Below are 12831 nucleotides of genomic sequence, written 5' to 3' on the forward strand. Positions count from 1 at the left end.
AATAATCATCTTTCTTTATTATTTTTATTTTTTTAGAACAGACAATCTTAAAAAAGAACAAAATAAGAGGACTCTCACTTCTTGATTTGAAAACTTACCAAAGAGCAACAGTAATCAGGACAGTCTGGTCCTGGCATTAATAGACATATAGACCAATGAAATAAAATTGAGAGTCCAAAAATAAATTCATGTCTATGATCAACTAATTTTCAACAAAAAAAGTGCCAAGACCATTCAATGGACAAAGCATAGCCTTTCCAACAAATAGTGCTAGGACAACTGGATAGGCACATACAAAAGAACTGAAGCTAGACCCTTACCTATTTCATTATTATTATTATTATTATATACCCTTGTATTATAATTAGTGAAATATTATGTATTAATATATATTCATATAATTATAGCATTATTCATAAGCCAAAAGGTGGAAACCCAAATGTCCATTAACTGGTAAAATGGGTAAATAAAATGTGGTATATCTATACAATCGAATATTATTCAGTCTTAAAAAGGAATGAAGCACTGATAATGCTACAACATAAATGAACCTTTCAATATTATGCTGGGGCACCTGGGTGGCACAGTTGGTTAAGCGTCTGCCTTCAGCTCAGGTCATGATCTCAGGATCCTGGGATCAAGACCAGTGTCAGGCTCCCTGCTCAGTGGAGAGTCTGCTTCTCCCTCTCCTCCTGCCCCTCAACCCCCACTCGTGCTCTCTCTTAAATAAATCTTAAAAAAAAAAAAAAAAAAAAAAATTATGCTAAGTGAAAGAAGCCAGTCACCAAAAGACCATATATTATATGATTTCATTTATGTGTATGTCCAGAATAGGCAAATGTATAGAGACAGAAAACAAATGGATAGTTCCTTAGGGCCAGAAGTTTGGGGCTGGGGAAGGAGGAGTGATAAAGGGTACAGGATTTCATTTTTCTCATTTTGAGGTGATAAAAATGTTCTGAAATTGTGGTGACAGTTGTACAACTCTGTGAATATACTAAAACCCATGAAACTGTGCAGTTTAAGTGGATTTATTATATGGTATGTAAATTATATCTCAATAAAGCTGTTAAAAGAGGGGCGCCTGGGTGGTTCAGTCGTTAAGCGTCCGCCTTTGGCTCAGGTCGTGATCCCAGGGTCCTGGGATTGAGCCCTGCATCGGGCTCCCTGCTCGGCGGGAACCCTGCTTCTCCCTCTCCCACTCCCCCTGCTTGTGTTCCCTCTCTCGCTGTCTCTCTGTCAAATAAATAAATAAAATCTTTGGGGGGAAAAAAAAAGCTGTTAAAAGAAAAACCAAAAATCAAATACACTTAGTATACAAGCTTAACAAAGACTCAGTCATACAAAATCCATCCCATAATACTACAGAAGTCTAGGAGGAAAAGGCGTGTCCACTGGAGGTTCTGCTATATATCCATGTACTAGTGCAATATGTCATAAATCCTATGGCTTGAACATTAAGATTTTTTTTATTTTATTTATTTATTTATTTATTTATTTATTTTTTAAGATTTTATTTATTTATTTGAGAGAGAGAATGAGAGACAGCACGAGAGGGAAGAGGGCAGAGGGCAGAGGGAGAAGCAGACCCCCTGCCAAGCAGGGAGCCCGATGCGGGACTCGATCCCGGGACTCCAGGATCATGACCTGAGCCGAAGGCAGTCGCTTAACCAACTGAGCCACCCAGGCGCCCCAAGATTTTTTTTATTTTTAAGTAATCTCTACACCCAACACGGGGCTCGAACTTACAACCTCAAGATCAAGAGTCTCATGCTCTACTGAATAGCCAGCCAGGCACCCCTAAACTTGCTTTAAAAAAGAAAAAAAAAAGATTGATTTATTTGAGAGAGAGAGAGTGTGTGTGTGTACACGAGCAAGGAGGGGCAGAGAAAGAGAGACTCAAGCAGATGCCCCACTGAGCAGGGAGCACAACACTGGGCTCAATCCCAGGCCTCTGAGACAATGACCCCAGCTGACATCAAGAGTCAGACGTTTGACCAACTGAGCCACCCAGGCGCCCCTCAACTTGCTTTTTGATGAAAGGATTATGGTGAACATCACCAAGTATCTATAGGAAATGCAACCTATTAGTTATTTAAAAATATGTGTAAGAAAATGTTTCAAACAGTGAGAACAAAACATTGCTCAACTAAAGCTTGTAAGTTAAAACAGCAAAATTGTCTGGCAGTATGAGGGAAAGAGGCAGGGAGTTAATTACTTTTAAAAAGTATTCTTCAAAAACAGTTACTATTAATATAAAAGGAACTTAAATTATACAAGACTGTTTAACCCCCTAAATGTCTTAAAGCTGTGTTTGAGTCATCAGTATTTACATTAACAGTCTATTACTTAAGATATCCTTCAATAAATAACCTAAATGAAATCAAGTACTTTAGAAATAGTAAATTTTAACGTAAAAGGAACACAGACTTCAGAATGGAAAAAGATCTGTTGGAACAAATAATTTATGTTCTCTCAAGTCCAAATATATGATGATGTAGGTACCATAATTTTGATGATAATACATAACAGGCAGTACATACATTCGGGGCTTAAAGCTAGAGAAGTGTTTTCAAAGACTACAAATGACAGCACATTTTTCAGGGAATAGATTCAGGAATACAACCGAGAAAGTCTCTCCCAAAACACTGCTGTAAGGACTTGGAACAATATATTGTAGACTCCTCCATCTCATCTGCTTCTGATTCCTCTAGCTTTGGCAACATTTGGTGAAGTTTTTCTAACTAAAATTACTCACACTAATTTTAAAACTGCATATCAGAGAACAGAAGATTAGTTTCAACACAGCAATCAAAATCTAGGAGGAAAAAAAGTCAATGTGCTAATGGAAAAAAGGTAGTTCAGAGTTCACATAACCTCTATACCCAACCCCTTAGCTTATATTCAGGGATAAAAATAAGCCCACCAATTTTTGTTTTCCTTTTTGGAATTCTGATCAACTTTTGCTGGCTTCTTGCATATGCAAAAATAGTAACAATATAAAATTTAAAATTTCAGCAGCTTATTACATAAGTTACACACAGTGCTTCACTTGTAGTAAGTGAAATACACAAAAGCTAATTCAGTTAAAGTAATAATTAAATGAATAAGCTAAATATCTACATTAAATGTGGCAACAGTTTTATAAGCACGAACCTGTATAGAGTAAGATGATGGCTTAGAACTTACAAAATGCCTACCTATCAGAACAGCTAAAATTAAAAAGACTGACAATACTGTTCATCAGATGTGTAAAGAATTTAAGTCTCTTACATTGCTCATGGAAGTACAAATTGGTAAAGCCACTTTGGAAAAAATTTTGGCAGTCCCTACTACAGTTGAATGGGCATTACGGACCTAGCAATTCTGCTCCTGGGAATATACCCAACAGAAATAAGTACTTATGTTGCCAAGACTTGTAAAAGAATGTTCATGGTAGCTTTATTCATAATAGACAAAAATTACAAATAACCCATGTCTATCAAAAGAAGGAATAAGAAAATTGTGATATCTTCATCCAATGAAATACCACTCAGCAATAACAAACAATTACTGATGCATTAATAACATGAAGAAATCTTAGACTCAATGTTGAGCGAACGAAACTAGACACAAGAATGCATACTTTATGATTACATTTACGTAAAGTTCAAGAGTAGACAAAACTAATCTACTGTGATTTAAGTCAAGATGATGATGGACTCTCAATGTTAAAGACAGTAATACCCAGGGGCACCTGGGTGGCTCAGTCGGTTGAGCGTCTGCCTTCGGCTCAGGTCATGATCCCAGGGTCCTGGGATCGAGCCCGCATGGGGCTCCCCGCTCGGCGGGAGGCCTGCTTCTCCCTCTCCCTTGGCCCCTCCCCCGTTCGTGGTCTCTCTCTCTCTTTCTCTGTCAAAAAAAAAAAAAAAAAGATAGTAATACCTGGCAGGGGAAATGAGAGAGCCTTCTACAATATGGAGGTGTTCTCTTTCTTGATCTGAATGGCAATGGTTACAGAAGTATAGGCACATAAAAATTCACCGGCTAGACTAAGGTTTATGCACTTCATTGTACGTAAGTTGTACCACAAAAAAGGAAGTAATAAAATGACCCTAGGAAGAAACTTTTAAAAAAATACCATTCTTCCTCTAAATACATTTCTTAGAAAAGAACATGAAAAAAACAAATTTTTCTTCATGCATTCACACATTTCCCCCAAGTCTCACATCTCAGATATTGTCAGCCTTAGGAAAAAAAGGTGAAATCAAGTTCAACATCCCTCATGGCCAATGCAGAGATATTTATGCTTTTGGCAAATTGTAGGTAGCGGCACAGATGATCCTCAGAGATAATTCTTACTCCTGATCTCTGGAAGCCATTCGGGGAGCAACTCTTTAAAAAGTAAAAAATAGGGCGCCTGGGTGGCTCAGTTGGTTAAGCGACTACCTTTGGCTCAGGTCATGATCCTGGAGTCCCAGGATCGAGTCCCGCATCGGGCTCCCTGCTCAGCGGGGGGTCTGCTTCTCCCTCTGACCCTCTTCCCTCTCGTGCTCTCTGTCTCTCATTCTCTCTCTCAAATAAATAAAATCTTTAAAAAAAATAAAAATAAAAATAAAAACTACATATAGTTTCCCTTAAAATGCCTTTAGCAATTATGTTATAAATGGAGTCAAAACTCTTTACTCATTAAGCATAGATACCAGTGGGCAGCAAAAAAGTTAGCAGGCATGCACTCCTGTCTACCTCAACTACTGAAGTAAACATGGAAAAGAGACCGTTTACAAAAGAATAGTTCACTGTACGTATGGAAAAGGACCAAACATCATTTTATATAGTGGTTTTAAGAATAAAGACTTTGGAATCAAATTCCCTGGTCTGGATCTCACCCTTGCCATGTCCTTTGAGCCTCATTTCCTCAACTATCAAGCTGAAATACTAATAAGACTGCATAGGGTTAATGTGAATACTGAGTGAGATAGTACTCAGTAATCAGCATACCTAGAATTCAGTAAAGATTCAAAAACTGTTATCTTAAAAGATAATCTATACTTCCTCATGGAAGAATACATCATCTATGAGATGCTTTTGCCAAAAAGTCAAACGTGAGTCTGATCAAGTCCTTAGCTTTAACTAACATTCATAGGACAAAGGAACATGTAAAACTATACAAATGGAATAAAAATCAGCAGATCCGGACTGAGGAAACTCTGTTAAGACCAACAACCAGTTTCTTCAACAAATAAATGGCCAAGAAAAAGAGATGGAGGGAAGCCTAAAAAGAGTTTAAACACTTTAAAGGCCACCAATCACAATGTGGAACTCATTTGGTTCGATCTTGACTCAAACAGTTAAAAATTGGGCGCCTGGGTGGCTCAGTTGGTTAAGCGACTGCCTTCAGCTCAGGTCATGATCCCAGGGTCCTGGGATCGAGTCCCGCATCGGGCTCCCTGCTCTGCAGGGAGCCTGCTTCTCCCTCTCCCACTCCCCCTGCTTGTGTTCCCTCTCTCGCTGTGTCTCTCTCTGTCAAATAAATAAATAAAAATCTTAAAAAAAAAAAAAAAAAACAGTTAAAAATTTAAAAATGTAAATATCTGAGTCAACTGGAAAGTTGATCCCTTATATTACTTAAGGAATTATTTATGTATGATATTACTGTAATGTCCAAAGACCCTTTATCTTTAAAGAGATATATACTGAAATATTGACAAATGAAATCATGTATCTGGATATACTTCAAAACAACACATAAGGTATGGAATAAGTTGGGGTATAGATGAAATGAGATTGAGTTGATAACTGTAAATACATGAGGATGCATTATACTGTTATCCACTTTTACATGTGTTAAAAATTCTTCATAATGAAGTTTTTTAAAAAATAGGGAATGATATAAAACTGCAACCAACTCCATACAGAATTAAGATTCTATCTAGAAGAGTTAAGTAACAGCTCTCACCATTGCTTAGTGTTCAATATGTCCCAAGTATTAAGTTTTACATAATTTAATTCTAAATTAAGTTTTGACCTTCCTAAACCGATTCCTGAAACTGAAATTACTTTTACATGATAATTTTTGAACAGCATTTTTGTAATAATTCCTATTATCATAGGAGTAATCTACTTTGGAAGCATGGGATTCACAAAAATCAGCTTACTAAAACTTGTAAGATCAAAGCAAATATCTCCTGACAGTTAATGAATAAATAAAATATGGTATAATCATGTAGCAGATACCAAAGTAACAAAAATAATGATCACTACATGCAAAAACATGGGCACATTTCATAGATAACTTTAAAAAAATAAACCAAACACAAACTCTCATGGCATGTTTTCATTCATGTAAAGTTCAGAAATTGGAAAACCAGTCTGTGGTACAAGAGTTGAGTATAGCAGTTACCTTTGGGGTAGATATTAACTGGGGGTGGATATTAACTGGGGGGTATATATTAACTGGAAGGGATATAACATGGTGGGGGGTGAGGTTCTATATCTTCATCTGGGTAGTGGTAATATGGGTGTGTGTGTGTGTGTGTGTATACATGTAAAATTTCAGCAAGCTATACACTTAAGATTTGGGTACTTTCCTGTATATAAATTATACCTCAGGGAAAAAAAAGTCAAAAAAAGAAAAAATATATTTATCTGAACTATACCCTCAACAACCAAATCAGCATTAGAAAGGGAAAAGTATAAAATACTTAAGAGTATACACATATATTCTGCAGGGAAAAGTCATCCTCTCTCCCACCATTTTACCTACTCTGTCTCTCATTACAGATTTTTATCTCCTTGTATAACTCCCTACTTTTACAAATGAAATAATGATTTTTTTTTTAAATACTGACATAACAGACCTAACAGTTCTCACATAAATTTTTATGATTATTTCATTTATAGCTTTTTGAGAATGACTTTTACAAGTAATAAATATTCTACTTACAAATTATTAAGTTCACCAACAATACTTGAATTTCTGTGGTATTCCTCATATATGGCATTCAGTGAATGTCATAAGTGATATGCTTGTAAGTTCAAAATGTTTCCTACATAATGAATTCAAGAATTAGCAATTTTAGTGACCCTTCTCATATAAACTATAGTAAATGATCAATTCCAACACACGAGGGAATTTTATTCTAGAAAAATGTTTAGTTCACCTCTTAAGTTTACAAAAGAAAACTAACTTCTTTCCTCCTATATTTTGAAAACCTATTTTCAAAATACAAGTGGCCGCTCAAAAAAAACAAAACAACACCTGTGTAAGAAGCTATTTACTTCACAAGAATATGAGACCTAAAAATCAGAATTTCCCCTATAATTCGGAAATGTTTGGTAAATACCTCAGAATATTCTTAGTTTTAAATACTGAAGTTTTCATTTTTGTCCAACAGAAACAAGCTCACATTTAACCTTGTATTATTACTTTACTAACTACTCAAAATGAAAACAGTCATCTATTTCTAAATCATGAAGTAAAATATTTATATTTAGCTCCTTTAGTGAACTGCACCCTTACATAAATTGACTCAGGTCAATAAAGAGGACATACAAAGTCAGTATAAGCCACTACTCATCTCCTACCTTCTTCAGCTAGCATTCCACATTTGCAGACAGATATGGTTAATGAAATAAATTCAAAACTACCCCATTGTGACTTCTTCTTGTTTACTTTCATTGTCCTAGGAAAAGCATGACCCACCACTAAATCAGTGTAAGTAGAGGCATGCTATCCCAAAAATCAGACGTTTAATGTCATTTTTTAATTAACAGAGTAAGATTACTTATACCAGAAATTCTGTATTAGTAATGATATTTCAGCTTAGAGGCCATTAACTAGGTATATAACCTCACTCAGGCCCTCATAACCTTCCGGTGGCTTCAGTGTCTCCCCCAGGAAAAAGGAAATTGTATTAGTTCAGAGACTGCAAATACATGACACATGCGTGGGCTGCTACTCCCCCTCTGAACAACCACTACTAACTGATCAGAGATGGATTCAGAAATGGCACCTGAGGTGAAATTTATCTGTTATTGCTAGGCAAGTGATCTACACTTCCTTTCCCTTTGAACATTCTGTCTGTGACCCACATGCACTGAACAGCTCAGACACACATATATACAATATACATAAGCTAACTTTACCTTAGGGTTAGAACCTCAATTATCATATTTAAATGTACATTCTTTTTTAAAAAGAACATGTCACTATTTATTCATTTCTCTATTTCAGATGTAAAAGTGACAAATAATCAAGTCTAAATGGATGAAATACTGTATCTTTCTCAATTTGCTAAACATGCAAAATAGTGTTGTTTAATATGAACTACATTCTTGATACTGAGGCATACCTGACCATGCCTGAGGAGATCCCTATGAAAAGAATTTACTGAAAAGCTTCACGGAAAATCAACTAGGAATGTTTACCTTGTTACTTACCTTAAGGCAGATGCACACCCAGTTACAGACTGATACAGAACTCGTAAAGGTGAGCACCCTGACATGTGGTTAGGCAATTACATAATTCTGTCAAAGTGTTATTTCTAGCATCTTCATGTAGTTTCTGAATGTCAAACGCCCCCTGTAAAGAAAGTTCTTCCTCCTAAGTGCTCCACTCCAAATTTCCAATTCCTCCTTCTTCGTCCCTATCAAATTCTCACTCCCTCAACGCAACTTTCAACTGTTAGAAAAACATTCTGATTCAAGTGAAATTATTTTTTGCTTTTTTTCAGGGGAGAAAGCCAAAATCAGGGAGGAAGAGGGAAATAACAATTGTTTGGCACCATTAAAAAGTGAAAATCTGTGGAGAAAGGGAGATTCATTGGTCAAAACAGAAAGTAAGTGCTTATTATGGGCCAATTAATGTGTTCAGTGAGAGAGATATGGTAATTAAGATAAGACCCACTCCTGGCAGAGATTAAACTGGCCAGGAACAATAACTAAAGCAGTATCAATGAAACAAATTATTTGTGCCATGAGAGTTGGATATAACATAGTCTTAAAAATCAGAGAAGGCCTCAGGGCACCTGGCTGGCTCAGTCATAGAGCATGTGACTCTTGATCTCAGGGTTGTGAGTTCAAGCCCTAATATTGGGCATAGAGCCTACTTAAAAAAAAAAAAAAAAAAAATCAGGGAAGGCCTGCTATGCAAAGATTAGCCAAGGATACAGCAACATATGAGAAATAACATGAAACACTTGAGGAACTGCAAAAACTATAGTACACCTGACACAGAGAAGCAAGATATGAAGCTCAGACATCAACTGAAGGCCTTGGAAGCCACTCTAAGGAACTGGACTTTATTTCAAAATGCAATAGAGACTGAAGCTGACTTATTTGAAGACCATAGGTGCACTTTTACAAAAGTCTCTATCAGCCTACTTCATGCATTGTTGGAGAGGCTTGATCAAGAAGGGGGAGGTGTGAAGAAATAACGGGAGAAATGAACAGTACATCAGAGACTTTAGAGTATACTTAAGACATCGCGAGTTAGAGCTACAATGCCTCAAACATAGATGCTCAGTCATATGCATCATTATGTACTATGCAAAAAGCAATTATGGAGAGGAGGAAGAATCAAGAACTCAAACAAACTTAGATTAATGTCTTAACTGAGAAGTCTTAGCAAGAACTGGATTTTTGTAAAATTAAAGACACAGCTCTCACTATTTTTTGTCTATTATTTTTAAACAAGGTTGGTTGGTTGGTTGTTTTTAACTGGGTTCAATTTAAAAGACACTATTCACCTTGTTATACATATATCTAAGCATGAAGTCCAGCAGAAATGATTTCCCTTTACGAAAAGCTCCTGCCACGGATACCACTACTATGTTAAGATCTCGTATGTGCTCCTGTAGCAATATCTGCTCCAAAGCTTCTTCATCGAGCTCAAAGTTATGGTCATCTTCATGAGCAAGAACAATCTGTACTGGACATGGTTTCTTCATAACCTCATCAGAGTTTACTAGGTCATCATCTTCATAATTCTCACCTAGAATTAAACCAAGAGAAAGAGGTTACTTGAATTCCTGCATTACAAACTTCTCCTAAAGGATCACAAATAAAACAAAACTTCAAGTGACTTCCCCCTTATTCCAGATCATCTGAAAATAGTTACAAAAAGTGATGTTCAAGCACATATTGGATTTCTCACTCCCACTGTAATTGGACCAAGAATATTGCTAAGACTTCCCACTATATATACAGATAAGCCGCAATACGAGTACAGCCTCTACTATTAAGTCTTAACAGCTACATGTGAACAGTAGCTGTTTCTTGAGCACTGCCTTATTCTATAAACAACTTCTGCTACTATATGCACACAGAAACTGGATCTGTGCAAAAGGGGGTTGGGGGGGTCAATTTTGCCCAATAACTCAGAATCCAATTTTTCCCTGTGGGCATCACCTGGAAATTACTCTAAGTTACAAACGTTAAAACAGGAATTGTAAACATTGTTCACTGTGAAACTTAAATGGCTAAGCTAAGGTCCTAAGAAGTTTCTAAAACTGGCACTTACGGTAAAGCTAACGAGCCCCTAATTTAGTAAAAGTAACCTAATAGTACACTTCCCTTATTAAAGCAAAGAACAGGATTAATATTTTAGTGGAAAACACAAGAAGAGTCAGTAAGGTGCAGAGTTATATCCTATAGTTACACTGGCCTCCGGGCTCTTTTTCAAAGACCACAGCCACCACTTCAAAAATCACATAACTCCCCCAAAACAGCTATATAAACTCTTCCTTTGTTTACCCAACACACTAAATGAAGGTAACCTTTGCCCAAGAACTTTACTCAATAGTAATGAATAACTATAAAACATGAAACAGCAGAGACAAATTTCTAAAGTGTAGGCTTCTGTTCTTTTAAAAACAAAACAAACAAAAACACCTAAAAGCTAGTTTCAGAGTCTATATCCCTTGTCTGGCTTTATTCCCTATCAACTGCCTGATTCCATGTAGTAACAACTTACTCCTGGGGACCTTATTTATTATCCTTTCCCACATCAACATTTTTAAAAGACTCTCCCCTTGAACCTGTCTACTAAATGCCCCTTCCCAATCTATGGAGACATACCATATCCATCGTGTCCCTTCTCTCCCAGGAGACAGTCTACTGAGGAGTGGCCCATTGTTAGCCAACACTACAAGAATACCTTATCCAACTAACCACTATTCTTAAAGATTATCTATCTACATTAATGGACTTTTTTTCTCCTTACATAAAGAAATATCTAGCTTATTTGATTTGCAAAAGCTAGGAGCCTTTACTTCCACATCACAAGGCACCTTTAACTGTACACAGCAAAAACAGCAACACTATTTCAAAATGTGCTGCAAACAATGAAAATATAAAGAGCAAGCAATTTCAAAGGAGAATCTTTGAAAGTAAAAGCAATCAATATTTAATTAAAGAGGATATTACCACTTCCAGTTTCAATGGTACACAAATATAGAGTGGTACCTAACTGGTCTCCCTTTTTGCCCCCTCCTCTAATCCAATCTAAATTCCACAAAGTAGCAACTAAATAATATAGGTAAATATCAGTGTGATTAAATTATACTCTCCTTAAAAATCACTGTTATGGAGGATTAACAACTAAAATCCTACACATGTCTTATAAAATCCTGTACTCATTGCCAAATCTCTCCTGCCTCATTTGGTACTACTCTCGCCTCGGTAAACTACAAACAGACAAGCTAGCCTTTTTTCAGATCCTTATGTTATTAAAGCTCTTTCTAGACTCGTATTTCATTCATGATATTCCTTTGTCTGGAATATTCTTTTCCACGTCATTGCCCTAATCAATTCATGCTTATTCCTTAGGTCTCAGTTTAAACATCATTTCCTCAGGAATATCTTTGCTGAGGCTCCTAACCAAGTTTAGTCCTCCTACACTCCCCCAATCTGAATCCACCCATCATTTGAATATTTATGTAAGTACTTATTTATTATATGTCTCCCCCTCTAGACTATCAATCCTCTGTTTAAAACCCTCAATTAGGGGCGCCTGGGTGGCTCAGTCGTTAAGCATCTGCCTCCGGCTCAGGTCATGATCCCAGGGTCCTGGGATCGAGTTCCACATCGGGCTCCCTGCTCGGCAGGAAGCCTGCTTCTCCCTCTCCCACTCCCCCTGCTTGTGTTCCTGCTCTCACTCTCTCTCTCTCTGTCAAATAAATAAATAAAATCTTTAAAAAAAATAAAATAAAATAAAACCCTCAATTAGCAAACAGAGAGAAAAAACAAAACAAACTCTAAGTTCTTTACCATGACCTCCACAGTCCTGTGTGTTCTGGCTCCTACAGTCTAGTCCTCTAGCGGTTTCCTTGAGCAGGCCAAACCTGTTTCCCACCTTAGAATCTTTGTCCTGTTTTCCCCTGTCTGGAATGCTCTGTCCCTAGAAATTCAGGTGGCTTAATTCTCCATCATCTAGATCTCAGCTGAAATATTCTCTCTTAAGTGTGGCCTTCCTTGACCACTCAGTCTAAATTACAGACCCCCCACATCACTTGAACAAAACAGGTTTTTTTCCCCACAGTCCTTTTCAGTATCTAAAATAATGCTTTATTGTTTACATGTCTACCTTGTATCTCTCCCTCCATAGAATATATGTACCACAAAAATAAGGATCCCGCTGCCTTCCACCCAGGTCATGATCTCAGGGTCCTGGAATTGAGTCCCACATCAGGCTCCCCGCTCTGCAGGGAGCCTTGCTTCTCCCTCTGCCTGCCACTCCCCCTACTTGTGTGCTCCCTGTCTCTCTCTGACAAATAAAATCTTTAAAATAAAATAAAATAAGGACCCCAATCACCCTTTTGACCACTCTTGTCTCCCAGCACCCAGAACAGT

At 37.0% G+C, this 12831-nt stretch overlaps 1 protein-coding gene across 4 annotated transcripts in view; it reads right to left on the reverse strand.

The window, feature by feature from the left end:
• Nucleotides 1–12831, reverse strand: part of ATL2 (atlastin GTPase 2) — a 62259-nt gene that overhangs the window by 26299 nt on the left and 23129 nt on the right. For 3 of the 4 annotated variants that reach the window (XM_045884439.3, XM_064572130.1, XM_045884442.3), the window contains exon 2: nucleotides 9729–9973. The exons of the other annotated variant lie outside the window; for it this stretch is intronic. In XM_045884439.3, coding sequence (XP_045740395.1) covers nucleotides 9729–9973 — 245 coding nt within the window. The remainder of the gene's footprint in view (nucleotides 1–9728; nucleotides 9974–12831) is intronic. 4 annotated transcript variants of the gene reach the window in all.

This window comes from Mirounga angustirostris, unplaced genomic scaffold (assembly GCF_029215605.1).
Source record: "Mirounga angustirostris isolate CCGP_5_RB_7025 unplaced genomic scaffold, mMirAng1.0.hap1 SCAF_10, whole genome shotgun sequence".
NCBI classification, from domain to species: domain Eukaryota; kingdom Metazoa; phylum Chordata; class Mammalia; order Carnivora; family Phocidae; genus Mirounga; species Mirounga angustirostris.